General features: G+C 42.5%; 1 protein-coding gene across 6 annotated transcripts in view; it reads left to right on the top strand.

Moving 5' to 3' along the window:
* The window catches only part of macrod1 (mono-ADP ribosylhydrolase 1), a 102,178-nt gene extending 87,302 nt beyond the window's left edge, over positions 1-14,876 (top strand). For 2 of the 6 annotated variants that reach the window (XM_071506819.1, XM_071506816.1), the window contains 5 exons: positions 668-789; positions 3,328-3,358; positions 5,892-5,965; positions 9,242-9,323; positions 14,395-14,876. In XM_071506819.1, the coding sequence (XP_071362920.1) occupies positions 668-789; positions 3,328-3,358; positions 5,892-5,965; positions 9,242-9,323; positions 14,395-14,429 (344 nt within the window). In that variant the 3' untranslated portion in view covers positions 14,430-14,876. Of the gene's footprint in view, positions 1-667; positions 790-3,327; positions 3,359-5,891; positions 5,966-6,372; positions 6,654-9,241; positions 9,324-10,383; positions 11,023-11,150; positions 11,181-14,394 lie in introns of those variants that run through there. The other 4 variants (XR_011694707.1, XR_011694706.1, XM_071506817.1 and 1 more) reach the window with 4 other exon arrangements.
* Positions 14,877-17,033: the final 2,157 nt, after the last annotated feature.

Here is a 17,033-nt window from a genome sequence, read left to right as displayed (position 1 = left end):
ATTAAAGCCCTAAATACCTGGAAATGACTGATTTCAAGTTTTTATTTTCAATAGATTTTCAAACGTTTCTAAAACGTGTTTTCACTTTGTCATTATGTGTTACTGAATGTAGATTGATGAGCAGAAATCAGCTTTATCCACGCAAACACAATTGTGCATGAAGTAAAGGGGCCTGACTACTTTCTGTATCTCAGGTCTGATTACAAGGCTGTTTAATCCGCTTCATTTTAGAGGATTCACAGTTTCACAAATACAGAGTTTCAGTCAATAAGAACAATAGTGTTCATCAGGCTGCACTGGGGACGTTTTGTGCCGTGACAGTGATGGCACCGCCATTGTTTGTGATGACATGTCTGCAAAGTTTCCAGGAGATTTAAGACATGGTAGACGTGTGTAGAGCATCCATGTCCTCTGCTCAGCTCAGGGCTACAGATGCATAAGGACTTTTTTATATGAACAGTGGGGCCACATCTCTATGATTCATATTTTTCAGTTGATTTATTTTAAGTGGGACTAAATTAAACATGGCTGCCATAATAAACACTCAATAAAAGGGGAATTTAACTAGGGAGCGTTTTAATTTAGAATGTATGGCACTTATATTTTACTAATTTCTCTCACACTATGTAAAGAATTGCTTCATTTGCTCCTCTCTGTGTCTCTGCAGATGTGATCCACACCGTGGGGCCGATTGCACAAGGAGGAGTTGGCGAGAAGCAGAGGGAAGCTCTGAGGTCGTGCTACAAGAACAGCCTGAAAACAGCCACTGAAAATGCTGCACGTTCTGTGGTGAGAAGGGAGGGATGAGATGAAGGGATGGTAGAGGATGATCGGACAAAAAGGGAGGGAGAAAAACAAAGAATGAAGACATAGTGAGTTTTTGTTGCACAGAGGAGGAATGAGATCAGAAACCTGAGAGTTTATGGGAAAAGAGAGAGAGAAGGTTAAAGGTAGGGAGCCACTGAAGACTGGGACACAAAGAAAAGAAAGTAAAACAGACAAAAAGGAGGCAGAGATATGTGAAAGGAAGGAAAAGAGAGAGGGACTGCAGTCAGCTCTGTGTGACGAGATTTCCATAGATGGCCGACTCCAGAGGGTTTAAAAAGAAATGTGAACTGAGAGAGAAGAGTTAAGAAATAAAGATTTTTCAAAGGAAACTGTACTCACACTGAGACAGATGCAAGGAGGGAAGAGGAGCTGCAGGTAGGAGCTCTGACTTGTAAGAAGGTTTTATGAAACACTCCAGGCAGGAGGTTTCACAACAGAACGAGGTGTTAAAGTCAAAGAAAAACACCAAGGCAACATGAAAATAAAGTCGGAGGTGGAGAAGAAGAAAGGACTCACGGAGGCTGTGGGAAGATAAACGATGAACATTTAGAGTTTCTCTTCTCAAGAGCAGAACAAAATTACACTTAATTAATTGGAAACAATCTGTATTTGTTAGACCTGCCGTTAGAGCAAGTAAAACAGATGTTGTTATAGACTGAAATTAAATCTTCACACAAGCAAAACTGCGCGTTTATGACCAAACATGAGACATTTTGAGCCAAATTAGTTGATATTTTTTAACCTGATGTCAACACAGCAACAGAGTTTTGTGTTTTTTACATCAAACCCTTTAAGCTTTTTGTTATTGGTTCACTTCCATCGACTGATATGTTTAACTTTCATCTTGAGGAACTTGTGAGTCGTGTCCTCTCCGAGTTGCCAGCATTGCAGCCTGGTTAACCGAACAGGTCTGGAGACACAGGGAGCATCCTGGCATCTGCTCGTAATTCAGTGTTTGACAGCAGGATAAAAATCTGTCAGATTTATTTTATTTTGAAGTTTACTGGCTGCTGGACTCAACTCAGAACCAGGGATGTGGCATGAACCTGCCTGACATTGATTTCAATGACTTAAAGTTACAATCCTTTAAAATGTTCTTATGTAAAGCTCCATCCATCTTGATTCTGTGAAGCCATGTGCTGTATTTTCACTGTGTAACCGCTTCTCTGTACTTTTCATTGTTTCTGGTGTAGTCTGCCTTTCCACTCAGCAGGAAACGATGCGTGCACGTACCTCAGTGTTACTGTCTGTAATTTTATCTAATTGATAAGAGCCTCGTTATCTACTGATGGTTCTCCTAGACCCACATCTGAGGCGTCTGAAGTTATGTTCCACTGCTGCTGCCTCAGACTGAAGGATAGGTTCACTTTTTTTCAAGTCTGTCTTAGAACAATACCCCCATGACCATCAGTTATTTCTGTTTGTACTGTCATAGTTGTCATAGTTCTTGCTGTCTGTGCTGGCTACAACAAAAAGAAGTCATTTGGTAAAAGACGCCCATTTGATTTGGCTAATTCTAACGAGCTAAAGTCTAATATTAGCAATGCTGAAGTGGAAATAGTTGAAATTGCTTCAAAAAGTCTTTTTGCAGTCAGTAATCATAGGAACAATTAAAGTGACTCACGGTTCACCATACTCTCACTGTAACCATACACAAAGGCATAAAAAGCCCGAAAAAAAAAAAAATACGGTGCTTTCAGTTTGGGGGGGGGGCATTTTATGCTTTTATTATATAGAAAGAGAAGAGCGACGACAGGAAACAACTGAGTGACAAATGCAACAAAAGTCCTGAAAAGAATTCAGAGTGGTATGGACATGGTTCATGGTCAGAATCAAAACACTTAACAGAGTCATTGTAAGACAGAAGAAATCTTTGAAAAGCATTCAACTGCCGACACAAGTGGTTTCATTATAGAATAATCACAGTGAGCCGTTGGATGAAGAGCAGCAGGCGACAGGCTCTTACTGCCATTTTTGAGGATGAGCACCCCCTCCCCCCAAACATATTATCAATATAAACAATTCCATTTAGCAGCCAACCCCGAGCTCTAACAGCAGGGTGAATAAACAGACATCACAGTTGTTGTTTTTCAGCAGTTTGAATGTGACTGTGGGACCTGAACTGTTCAAACACACCAGTATCACCAGTTCAACCAGGACTGAAAAGCCACAGATTATAATGTGACCTTAATATATAATATATAAATAATCACAACAGTATATGAGAGATTCTCCTCTGGTATAGTGGCCATGATACTGTAGACTTGCTATAATAATGGCTGGTTAGCACTGTTTACGTCTTTCTATACCAGGCCTCACAGAACAAAGGACTTTAAATGGTAAAAGTCAGAGTGAGAAAAGAAGCTGTTATAATAAACAAGCAGGAAAAAGACGCAATCGAGCTCCTGTAGAGTGATTTCTGAGAGAGAGAGAGAGAGAGATGGTGTGTGTTCATCAACAGACTGTAACCACTGTTTGTTTGCCATCTTTTCTCTGCAGGCTTTCCCTTGCATCTCCACTGGAATCTACGGTCAGTGTCTGTGTGTGTGTTGTGTGTCTGTGTGTGTCTGTGTGTGTCTGTGTGTGTCTGTGTGTGTTTCTGTATGTGTGTCTGTGTGTGTCTCTCCTCCTCAAACCAGAACAAATATATGACATTTTCATCTGTTAAGTAATGTGTGTCTGTGGGTGTCTATGTGTGTGTCTGTGTGTGTGTGTGTGTGTGTGTGTGTGTGTGTGTGTGTGTGTGTGTGTGTGTGTGTGTTTGTGTTCTTGGATTTACTCATGTTGTGAGGACCTAAGACACAGACACACAGTCCTGTGAAAGTCAGTTCATTAACTACAACCTCCAACATAAGAACATAATGAGGGAATGTTTTTAATGAATGTAAAGTTGTAAAATGCTAAAAGAGTAAATCAGTCAAATGTTCACTGTCATCATATTTAATTAGTTTCCATCAGTTTTCACACATGGCAGCTGAAGCATGATGAATGTTTTTATAGTTACGTAACTCGAAGCAGCTGCTTAATGTAAAGTAAAGATCATGGTCGTGGTTCAATCTTAAAAAAGTCAACAGTGAGTTGAGCCACCAGACAGGAAGTGTTTGCTTTTTAAATATTTAATCAAAACCATGATCTTTCCTCAACCTTTAACCAAAGTGTTTTAGCAGAGCAGACTAAACCACACATGTGATTTAACAAACAAACCACAGTGTAGAAATCCTGCAGTCTGTGGTCCCGCCCTCCAGCCTGACCCCCCACAGGACTGAGTTATACAACAACAGAACCTTTCCTGCTCTGGAGAAAAAGATGCTGCTGAAAGTAATCAGACAGCAATTACATCCCCCAAAACATATTTATTATTTTTCATCATTAAAGTAAGTGACCTCACGTAATTCCCAGCACAGCTCTGCCCAGCTGAACTCTAACAAGGTCTAATCAGCTGGAAAGATTGAAATCGCCTCTGTGGCTGCGTATGTCCGTGAAGTGGGAAACAGCAGTGACATTTATTTCCACTAAGAGTTCCTCAATTTCTTCAAAATATATTTAGTTTTCAGTTTTTTTACAGGTCATCTGTAGCATTATAAAAAAACTACTGCTGTGATTGGCTGGAAGTCGTTAAGCACCACTGCTGTCTTATCTTCCAGTTCTGTCACATCTCAAAGTGATGGATTCAGTTTCCTGCTTGAGCAGCAGTTAAGTCACATCTGTACCTGTAAAACCCCGAACAATCCTCGTTTCTTTCCTCCAACGAAATGAGAAAAAATGTCTTCAGAAATTCTCTGAAAATATTCTTAAAAAGAGCAAATGATCAACAGAGTCTTAAAGCTGCTCTGTTTGGTAAAGGGGGGTTAACCCTTTGTTACGCTCCCAACTCCCTGACTGCTGCAGAGTACTCGGGGAGAGAAACATGGAGAAACGTGGATACCTCACTGAGTCAGTCCGAACTTCTCCTATTTCTAGCAATGGAAGAGACAACCAGCCCTCACAGCCCCCCCCCCCCCCCCCCCCCCCCCCCGGGAGTGTTTAAACACTATCCTTAACTCTCCCTCCTGCCAGTGTGAAGGGGGATTACAGTCAATCTGACACAATCTCTGGCCTAATCTGTCTTAATCTGCTGGTCTTAATCCAAGGCCTTAATCTGAGAACCACCTCTGGGCTGCAGGAGATAATGTGACAAGTGCCACCGAGTGGCTCAGCAGGCTGGTTCAACAGAAACACTGATACTGGAAACAAGCACGTGAAGGGAAACACAGCCAGTGTGCACAGGCACAGACAGACTGCTGCTGCTGCAACCAGTAAACACAGGAAGTAAACAAGTGAAAACCACCATCAGGACTCACACACACACACACACACACACCTGAGCAGGTGGACCATGTGTGTGCAGAGGCTTTAAGGCGACACTTATTTTTTTAGATGATCTGATTTAAATGTAAACTTTGCCATTTTTCTCCATCAAGCAGTAAAATGGTTCATATAACAAACCACAGTGGGTCCATCTTCACACTCCGTGTTATCACATCCCAGTGTGCAGTGTGAATACTGCACATGTTTATTTTGATGCTACGTTGAAACAGTACATTGTTCAGTGTTAATTTGGCCTCCATGCCTCCCCCTACGTTCTGATGCCAAACACTCTTGATGTATGGAATAACTACTGTGTAATCACACAGGGTGTGTTTGTTTGGGCTGAGCAGTTTGGCCAGATGATGAATTTTCACTGCCTTTGTGTTGCTTTTCCAGCAGCGGGGATATTTTTCTAGCAGTGAAAAGTCTCTGCAGCTGAAGGAATAAAGAAGCAGCGCTGTCGTCTTCCTCCATCTGTCTCCTCGTAACCAACAAGTGTGTTCTGTCTGCATCAGGCCCAAATAGGCAAATAGTGAGAAAACACAGAGCACAGTGTTAGAACAGTGGAAGGACGAACAGATACCTGTCAGGGGAAAAAAAAAACGAAATGTGCAGACGACGATGAACACACACAGAGAAACACACAGATCTGTCGCTGCACCTGTTCCTGCAAATTGTGTGTATATTTCTGATGTTGTGTGTGTGTGTTTGTGTAGGATATCCACCTGAACAGGCTGTGCACGAGGCATTAGCAACTGTGAGGGAGTATCTGGAAGCAAATCATGACAAGGTGCGTGTGTGTGTGTCTGTGTGTGTCTGCATGACTGTCAATTTCACCCGACCATCTCCTCTAGGTATTATTCCTTTCACAGCTGTTGTTTTTGTTTTCTGGTGAGAGCGAGGGGAAAGGGTGTACTGAGAAAACACACACACACACACACACACACGCCCAAGTCCTGGCTCTCATGCTCATGGCAAAGTCTGCGTTTTAATTAGCTCCTTGCGGGACTAAACCACATACACGCACACACACTCGCTCTCCGGAGAAACAGCAAGCAGAGAAAAGACAAAATGATGGAATAGATGACTGGAGGGGAGGGACGTGGGTGGGGGGGGCAGTGGAACAAAGAGGAAACTTTCCAATCAGTCGTTTACATGCTTTAAACTCTCCTCCCCTCTTCCTCCGTCTCCTCTCAGGTCCCCTCCCACTCCTCTTGTCGGTCTCCCTCTCTGTAACCACCTCCCAGAGAGGCTGTTGACGATGTTATTGTTAGCGCCGCTGTCTCCAGAGTCTCTGTAGCAATACCACACAACTGATGGCGTCAGCTGCTCTGAGCTCAACAGACGAACAGTAAACGTCACGTCTCACCATAAAGACCAGAGTCAACCAGCCTTCAACGCCTGAAAATAAGACCAGAAAGCCAAATCAATGAGACGTGTATTTACACTCTGCCCAGAAATAGTTCCACTGTGTGTTTTTTAAGGGGGGGGGGGGGGGGGGGGGGGGGGTTATTGTAAACAAATGAGGATGTGAGACCTAGTTAATTTGCATACATATAAAGTAAGAATGCTCACCAGAGGAAATTGAGTTTACTCTTTAATTGAACTGCCTCGGTTTTACAGTGTGTTTTGTTGGGCTTGCTCTGGCTTGATGTAGAAAATGAAAATGAAAATTGCAGACACACTAAGAAACAAAAATGGACCCAAGACACGGGGTAATGAGCCAACATGCTGCACCAAGTGTAATAATAAAAATGCTGCAAGAAACTAACAACCAAGGCAGTTTATAAGTTCAGAGTTGTTATGTTTTACATATTAGAGTCAAAGTTGATCTGAAAGTTTCAGCAAAAGTGATGAATGACATTTGAGAAAACAGTCTCACAATGAGGAGCATTTACTAGCTGTTTGTGATCTGATTTCAATCAGATCACATGGTCTTCGTCATTATCCCCCAGGTTACTGCTGCTATCACTGTGAAGCCCAATTACAGCTTATTATTGTCATTATTTTCATGATGATGATAATTGTAGCAGTGGCATCACAATTCTTATTATTTTCTAATAATGTGCTCTTCATTAGACAGAAGCAGACATGGATTTTATCAGCTGTAACGGCCACTGGCAGATTTTATCAGGTGTAGACAGTTAGCATAAATACTGTATGTACTCAATGGTTGCACATATGATATTGTGCTAAAAGGCTAAAGCTAACAAATCAGCAGCTCCGACTGTATTTTAAAGCTGCTGGTAATGAAGAAACATCACTGTTCTGCAGTAGAGCTGGTTAACCGATCTGATAACTCATACATGCTACAGATGTGACACTACCTCAGGTCACCTCGGCGGGGGCAGCTGGGGCGTCAACCTTCCCAAACCCAACAAAGAGCAGCACAGAGCTGCAAACATGAACGTAAACTCTGACACCATCTTCGTCCTCGTGAGAAAATACTGCAGAAAATACTGCAGCTGACGCAGCTTTTGTTTCTATAACAGAAACAAGTACCTGCAAAAACTGTGAGTTATTAATAAGCTAACTCTTGACCTTGGAAGTAATGCTCAGTTAGCCGCTCATGCAGACTGTTCCAAGAGCAGCACGCTGCTGATGAACACTCTGTTGCATTAACACAGGTACTGGTTGCTGAGCTGTGATTGGAGAGTCGCTGTTCAGGGGAGGATTTTAGCAAACAGTGTTTCAGCTCGTCCTCTGCAGCAGATCAGTGACTTCACAGTCAACCATGTGAAAAATAAACTTAGCTGTAGACTGACTTTCTGTTTGAGGGGGAATATTTACAGGCTCTGTGCTTCCTTTAAAGACAGGCAGTTCTGACAGAGCCCATTACATTCACTTGATGTTATTGTTAGCTTTAGCATCTCCAGGGTCTCTGTAGCAGTCGTATCAAAATGAGTTCCCACTGCTGCTGTTTTCTGGAGGCCATTTTGCATCTCTCCTCACAAGTATTTGCCTTAATTTGAATGAGGGAGGCTGCAAAATGGCGCAAGTGGAGGCAGCTCTGCGTGGGGGTTAGAGATTTTGAACCTTAGCCCAGGGAATGTAGTTACTTACCACACATTTCCATATCTTCCCTTTTAGCCTCCATTCAAATTCTGGCGAGTGATGGTAATTGTGCAACAAGCTGTTACTGAAAAACACGGGCTGCGGGCTAGCAGGCTGCTGAAATGACTCTGAGAGCAATGAGAGCAACTCCCACACCAGGCAGAACGTGATGGAACAGCCCGACTATAAACTGCAGCCCCTCACCCAGAAAAACCCCAACCTTGGTGGAAACAATGATGTTTGTCAGAGTCTGAGAAATTAGAGAGTACAGTGGAGTTTATATCCCTGGAAGGATAAAACAGATAGTGCTGTGTACTGCACTGGATGTCCAGATATTATAGAGCATAATGTAAATATTACAGACTGCAGAGCCAGGATCTGAAGAACAGGAGCACAGAGATAAAGGTTGTTGTAAAATAGCTGCACTCACACGACCAGTGTCTTAGTGTTATTTGAAAGCTATTATGTTTATGGCTGTGTGTGTGTGTGTATGTGTGTGTGTGTGTGTGTGTGTGTGTGTGTGTGTGTGTGTGTGTGTGTGTGTGTGTGTGTAAAACTCACTCAGGGGCACGATGCACCAAAACACACAGTTACTTTTGTCTCTACTATGCACACATCCACAGCCACACACTTGTACAACACCAGTAAAGACCTACACAGAACTCCTCCTTCTCTCTACCCTCTTCCTTTCATTCTCTCTCTCTCTCTCTCTGTCACTCACGCACACTTTCTGGCTGTCTCTCTCCAGCACTGTGTCCTCAGTACACAGTGTAATAAGCGCTGTCTTGTGTCATGATCATAATAGCAGGCTAATAGGGGAGTAATGGTCTGATGCATTAGCTGCACAATGTCGCACACTGTTACATTGTTCCCCCTCTGCTATTGATGAATTCATGGTTATTGCATATGCTTGTAATAAAGGTCAATGTGTGTGTGTGTGTGTGTGCGTGCGTGCGTGCGTGCGTGCGTGCGTGCGTGCGTGCGTGCGTGCGTGCGTGCGTGTGTGCGTCAGCTGGACAGAATCATCTTCTGTGTGTTCTTGCCCACGGATAAAGAACTGTATCTGCAGAACCTCCCGCTCTACTTCCCTGCTGGTGAGTTCTCTGTCACACACACACACTCACACACACTCACGCACACACTTGCCTATATACAGCGATGACAGCTCAGCCCAGCTCAATTTAGCTACACACACTAATAGAGACACACACTGTGGTGTGATAAATACTCTGCATCATCTGCTGTGTGCTATTTGCACATTCAGTACATTCACACATACACAAGACCATTAGACACACTGTGTGTATATACAACACACTTAATTGTGTTTAATTATAGTAAATAAACATACACATTGCTACACACACACAATGCAGTGGCATACACAAAAGTTAGATGCACATAAACGCACACAGTGGGAGAGGTGGGTTTAATCACCTGTAACACTGACGTACTGTACAGCTGATGCATATTGTCTGCTGATTGGCTCGGCCTCTCTCATCACAGTCTGAGAAACTGCTTCGTTGCTTTGTTATTGTTCCACTCGTGGATTTATTTCATTTATTGATTCAATCAGTTCAGTTCATCAGAACATGAATCCCTGTGACTGATAATCATTGTCAGACGTTCTGGTTCCAGTGAGTTAAGACAGTATGTCCTGTTGTGGTTTGGAATAATTTCAGTGAGAGAAAACAAGAAAAACAAAAATATTTCTTCTGTTCATATTTATTGCCCCATTAAAAATCAGACAGTTGTTGTTTTCCTTTTCTGACGTTTTTACTGGAGCAGCCGTTCACACTTTTAATGAGATGCAAGAACAAGGCTAAGAACAGTCGAGATGACACGATTTGGACTTTAAACATATTCATTATGGAGCCTGAGTGTGACCCCAACATTCAATGGTCGGTACAATAAAAAGATTTAAAGGAATAGTTCAACATTTTAGAAGCTACACTGCTTTGTTTTAACAGTGACCTTGTGTCAGTCTGTGTGTTTTTTTTTCATGCATTCACAAACATTACGACACTGAATAACTTTACACTCGTGTAACTGCCTGAGAGAGAGAGCACTGATCTGTGTGGGTTCCATGAAGTCCTCCCTGTGTTGGTTTATGGATGGTTTCCTCCTCTGAAGATGTTTAGTTGTGACTTTCAGCCTCCTGACGGGAGCAGGACCAACCCTGATCTACACGCAGCAGGGAAACAATCTGGATTCAACCAGAACTGGAATCTGGCACCAATGAGCCAAGAAACTTGCGTCCCCCCACAGATGAAGGGAATATGATTGGTTACCTCTTAACAACGCTGCAGGTGAAGGTCTGGGGTTTATTAGACCCTCAGTAACGGTCCGCTCTCGTGGTCAGTGAGTTGGATGCAGAAGAAATGTGAAGCTGTAAATATATGAGCGACTCTCAACCTACAGGACTGAAAGAACCTGCTGCTCAGGTCTCAGAGTCAGAAACCACACAGAACCTTCCAGCCTCAGAGAACTGGTGGAGCTCAGGAGTTGGCAGGTGGAAGCTGCAGAGGGCCGGCAGCGTATCAGGCAGGTGGTTGTAATGTTTTGGCTCATATACAATACGTGAGTAAGTGTAAATGACATTACACCTGAATTTTCTCAGCATATTAGACACCTGATGTGAAAGGTGTGAATGGGGAACTGTGAGGACCAGGCTGAGGGAAGCGACGCACACTCACCACACTCAGCTGTTATCATCTCACTGTCAGGACCAACAGTGCGTTTCTCAAGATGCTGAACTGTTCCTTTAAAGGCGTGAAGACCTTGTTGGAAACAGTGAGCGACCAAAAAAACGTTCTGAATGTTTGTGTGTGTGTTTCCGTCATTTTCCAAGTTCAATGTTGGAAAGTTGTTTCTCACCCACTCATCTGTGTTTTCTTTCGTTTCTGTGCCCGCCCCTTTAGCCTGACCAATGACAGCAGCTCATTGTTCAGGTAACCTACACGGCGTTTGTCAACATGTAGTTTTCTCCATTAAGAGAAATAACTACATTTAGTGTGTGTGTAGTTAGGCAGCTCTAACCCCGGTGTGAATGGTAAATTGTTTGTCATAGAGCGGAACCCTAACATTTTCTCCAGCCAGCACTTGTCATATTTTGGGAATAAATTGCCTGCTTTTGTGCCTCAGTTAAATGCAAATGGCTTTTTGCATTCTGTGCAACCCTGAATGAAAGTAATAGGCACTACTGGCCTGAAGCCGGCTAGTGGACAAACTTTTGCTGAGGGAGAAAATGTTAAAAGCCTTTTCCTCTAAAGGTGAAAAATGTTTAAATGAAAAAGTATGAAAACGGAAACAAAGCCTCCAAGGTCCTTTCTGTCTCACATGCTTTTCAAAATAGACTAAAAAGAAAGTAGTGTGCCATTATTGCAGATTGATCTGTGTGGTTAAATGAAGTTTGGTAAATACGTAAATTTTATGTTGGCTCGAGCTGTGACATGATGACTTCACCCATTTGTTTTGATTACACTTGTGATTGATAGGGTTATAATGCCCAGCAGTCTGGGCTCCTAAGCATGATCAGTCATTCACTCAATTATTCAAATTAAGCATTGGTATTACAACTGCAGCCATAACCTCTAATGACATGCTTTACCACTGCTATAAATCAAACTCACCTCTCGACTCCAAAACATTTTGAGTGCAAGGTCTCAACCATCTCATGCTTTCATAAAACAGACAGATATTTTTTTCATGTGCAGCTGCTGCTACAGCAACAAACTCAAGACCACGAAAAACAGGAAGCTGCTGGGGACAAATCCTACAAAGGTTTGGCTGTGGAACCCTGCATCTAATTTCTGAAATAAATCTTGCATTTACCTGAATTATTCAGACGGAACTGGGTCACGCACACTCTTATTGTTAATACACAGTAAGAAGTTAGCAGTGTAAACACCTGTAGACCTGAACTGGTGCCTTTACAACCGACCTCTGTCTGTGGTCTTTAGCCCTTAGAAAGTAATTACACTAACCAGTTTATTTCATTTTAATAATTCCACCCTCCAGCGTCATGTGACTGATAGTTAGTAGTAGTTAGTAGCTATGAATGAACTGAAATGAGAAAAGTTAACAGCACAGATTTAACGACAGACGATTCTTTATTCACTCTACAACAAAAAAGAAAAGCCAACGCAGCAGTGAGGCTGAGCCGTGTTTAATTTTAAATGAAAGGAGACGTTTCATGGTTCCACTGGCAGGAAAGTCAATGCAACAGCGAAATGCCCCTGGGGTTTGAATATATCACTCAGTATAACACTGATATGTGTGTTACTCAATTACCTTTACAGTTCAGAGCGTGTTTTGATACTGGTCAGTTACAACAGCAGCAGTTTCACATCAAAAAACGAGCACAGTGCAGCACATAAGACAAGATAAAAACTTGCCATAAACTGAGGATTTAAAGTATTTCACTCACATGCCCTGACAGACGAGGAGTTAAAGAGGAGTAAGAGAGAAAAGAGGAGCAGCCTATTAAAATAAGAGCAGAATCCAATCAACTCTGCAGCTGTATCTCTCATATAAGCTTTAAACTCAGACACTGGGTTAAGAGTCTTAATTTTTGATCTTTTGCAGACAGTAGTGGCTGATACCAGGAAGGATTTCTCTCTCGTTTCGATGCCAACTTCAGGGAAGATCAGCTGCTAAAAATAATGGGACCTCAAACTGTGATGCCCCTGTGCTCTCTGCTTTATACAAAAACCCAAACACAGTGTGCAGCGTTTGAGTTTACTAAGGAGGGTTTTGTAGATAAAAATTTAACAATGACAAAAAAGCACCAAACCCACACTAATATACAGTATAATGTGCAGTTGTGAGTATGAGTTTAACAGTTTGTCGTAAATGTTGGTTCCTTGAACCCCTCACCATTCATACTCAGACAGACAAAAATGGAACAGAAGCTTTTTTCTATTTGGTGTCAAAGAGGAGAGTTTATATCTGCAGCAGAGCTTCAGTTTGCAGTTGGAGAGAAAGTCTGTCATGATTCACAGTCTCCACACTCTCAGTGAGCACGTTTCTGCAGACTTAAAGGAAGTTTCATTTTGACAGTCAAACAAATAAATTTACATTTTACCAAACTATTTCTTGATCTCTTGCAGCTGCACTAATATACACTCACCACTAACATGTATTTATTTAGTAACAATGGATCAAATTCCTGTGAGAAAAAGTGTCACTCACAGTAACAAAGCCACAAATTGATCACCTGCTCTTTCCATAGTGGAGCATTTAGCAGCAGCAGCTGGTGCAGAACAAAACAGAGCTGAAAACAAGGTGAATATTAGACTCATATTCAGATGTGGACAGAAACTAGAGCCTACATGAAAGTTAATGTTGTTCAGTGTGTCAGTAGAGAACTGTTCTCTAACATGTTCTCTCAGTGACTTTTTGAGGTCATAATATATCAGTTTACAGTTTGTCCCCAGCAGGTAAAGAAGCAGTTAATGTTGCTCCACAGGATTAAAGGTAACATTAGCTTTGATTTGATGGTCAAACTGTAAAGTTGTTTTATTTAATGAATAATGAACCACCAGCTTCAGAGTTATAGGCCTGTTTTCTTATGTCTGTGATGAGACAAAATCTGAGCTTCCGCTCAACGTTTTAAAGTTTCAGCAGCAACACTCTGCACTTGAACCATGAGATCAGCACTTTCTCATCTTCACACTGGGTCAGTTGACTAAAAAGAGGTTATTTTCCAAAAAGACAGGTGTGTCCCTTTAAAAAGTCTGTGCTAGCTGTTGGTGTCTTTCTCCTCTAATGGATGTGCAGCAGATTTTGTAGCAGCAGTGAGCGAGCAGTAGCGGTGCTTGGCTGGTAGATGGACCGGAACTGTCTGTCTGTGTGACAGAGCTGCTGCAGGCAGGCCTCCAAGTCTCCGCTATAAACCTTATGTGTCTCCAACAACTGGCAATACCCACACTAGCTGTCTGTTTGATGTGTGTGTGTGTGTGTGCACACGTGTGTTTGCATGTTTTGAGTGTGTCTTTAGCCATGTTGGACTGAGGGTGACTAATCCTCACTAACAGATCCCTCTGAAGCAACCGGACACCCTAAAAGCCAAAAAACAGCTGCATGACCAAGGTAAAATGCTCTCTTCTCTTATTTTACTGTTTTCTCTCTCTCTCTCTCTCTCTCTCTCTCTCTCTCTCTCAGCTCCCACAGAAGCTGCTGTCAAGAGTAAACTCTGAGAGTGGGTCTGTCAGATTTTGCTGCTATGGATAGACACCGCTACGCTCAATATCCAGATTCCTCCTCCCCGCTGGCGATGCAGACCGAGACCTTCCTCAGCCGCAGGATAACTCCTAAATGGATGATAGCTTTTTTTGAAGTGCTCGCTGGCTTTCCGCAGATGTTGATTCGTTTCTCTGTTTTTTCCACTAATGGTTGAGGTGAATAAAGGTGTCAAGATGAAAGTGTATAATGATGTTGATAATCTTCATGAAAAATGGACTGTGAGCACCTTAAGCTGCACTCTAACTTGACCTTTATTGTTTGTGATCAGAGAAAGCTTTGCATCAGTCCCCCAACCTCCTCTGAGTTATGTGTCCCATGTGCTTTTTGAATATTGAGATTTCACTGTGTGTGCATGTGTGTGAGACAATGACAAAAAGCTTATTAAAACGAATCACACAGGCCTCTGGTGTGTGTGAATTGATTATTTCTCAGGACGCAATACAAGTCAGTGAGCTGAGCATCACAAGGGAACACTTCACATGAATATTTCCTTCCTCGTTTTCTCTCGTCTGTATGTGAAGGAGACACGAAGAGGGACTTTGTTTATCTGTCAGCAGCGGTGGAAAGTAAATTTATTCTGTTCTTAAGCACAATTTTAAGGTAGCTGTACTTTAGTATTTCTCTCATGCTTTTTTTACCTCTACTAAAATATTAAGTGTCCTACTGCACTATATTTATTTTATTTATTTGAACACTATAGATACTAGTTAGTTTGAAGATTCAGATTTTACACACAAAGCACATCTGCTTCTAAAATGATGGTTTGTTAGATTAAACTACGCAGTAATTCATAAACCAGGCCAGTAGTTGCATCAATAATCTCTGTTGTGTGGTTAATATCAAAATGATATTTATAGTGTGTTTAGTGTTTTTCCAATAATAATAACCAGTATGTCAGGATACAGAAAATGTATTATAATAAAAGAGATAAGACAAAAGTCTCCACCCACGTAAATCAAAAACTTCAGCAACTAGTTTATAATTAAAAGGTTAGTATCTCTCATAATGGTAAAATCTGTTTATATTGTGACCATATAGTTCCATAAGCTGTAATACTGAATTATCTCTGAGCCCTTTTCATCATAAATATTAATAACAAGTAATAATTTGACAAAAATACAACATGCACGTAATATACAAATAATTCTGAGGGGACCTTCAGAACTGGAGCTGTCTGGAAGTTTTGGCCGGGGTCTCCTGCTGGGGGTGGGTGGTGGTTATGGTGGTGGTGGTGGTGGTCTCCTGCTGGGGGTGGGTGGTGGTTATGGTGGTGGTGGTGGTCTCCTGCTGGGGGTGGGTGGTGGTTGTGGTGGTGGTGGTGGTGGTGGTGGTGGTCTCCTGTTGGGGGTGGGTGGTGGTTATGGTGGTGGTGGTGGTGGTGGTCTCCTGCTGGGGGTGGGTGGTGGTGGTGGTCTCCTGTTGGGGGTGGGTGGCGGTGGTCTCCTGTTGGGGGTGGGTAGTGGTGATGGTGGTGGTGGTGGTCTCCTGCTGGGGGTGGATGGTGGTTATGATGGTGGTGGTGGTCTCCTGCTGGGGGTGGGTGGTGGTTATGATGGTGGTGGTGGTCTCCTGCTGGGGGTGGGTGGTGGTTATGATGGTGGTGGTCTCCTGCTGGGGGTGGGTGGTGGTTATGATGGTGGTGGTGGTGGTGGTGGTGGTGGTCTCCTGCTGGGGGTGGGTGGTGGTTATGATGGTGGTGGTGGTGGTCTCCTGCTGGGGGTGGGTGGTGGTTATGATCAGAGATGGACAGAGTACTCGGCCTCAGTACTTGAGTAAGAGTACAAATACTACCGGTCAAAATTTACTCCGTTACAAGTAAAAGTAGCTCAGTCTAAATGTTACTCGAGTAAGAGTAAAAAAGTACTTGCTTTTAAAGGTACTTAAGTATCCAAAAGTACATGCTTTTAAATTTACTTTAAGTAAAAGTAAGAGTAAGAGTAAACTTCTTATTTTTCACATCAATGAATTACTATAATTTTTTCTTAATGAATTTAAGGACCTTTTAAGTCTTGTTTCTGAGAATTAACTCTTTGAAACCACCTGCACTGATGTGCCTGCTTTTAGAACCACAGTGTTTTATAAAGCCTGCAGAAACACCATAAGAACAAATAAAATGAATGGGATCATAAGAGGACAGCAGATGTTGCAGATGCAGTGTTTATTAACAATCATTAAAACTGTAACCAAATGAACCTGCACCGTCCAACTAACTCTCTATCATTTCGCTAAGTTGGGAACTGGAACCCCCTCAAAGACCAATGTTGTCCCCAGACCACTGGTTGAGAACCACTGCTTTACAAAAACTACATCTCTGCTTTCAATAACTCAATGTTGAAGTCACTTGACTTTCCAGGAAGGACATGTACCAGTACAATATAGGAGCACAACAAACTCTGTCTCCCCATGTCTGTCTTGTCTGTCTCCGTGCCTGTCTCCCAATGTCCGTCACCCCATGTCTGTCTTGTCTCCCCATGTCTGTCTTGTCTTGTCTCTTGTCTCTATTATCCGCCTTTACGTAGATCCCAGTGGAGAGCGTGCACTGTGATAGGTTTCATTCT

Source organism: Trachinotus anak, unplaced genomic scaffold (genome assembly GCF_046630095.1).
Source record: "Trachinotus anak isolate AG129_WGS33_773 ecotype Australia unplaced genomic scaffold, CSIRO_AGI_Tana_v1 ptg000021l, whole genome shotgun sequence".
NCBI lineage: Eukaryota > Metazoa > Chordata > Actinopteri > Carangiformes > Carangidae > Trachinotus > Trachinotus anak.
Note: the sequence above shows the minus strand (reverse complement) of the source record. Positions and strands in the feature narration are given on the sequence as shown.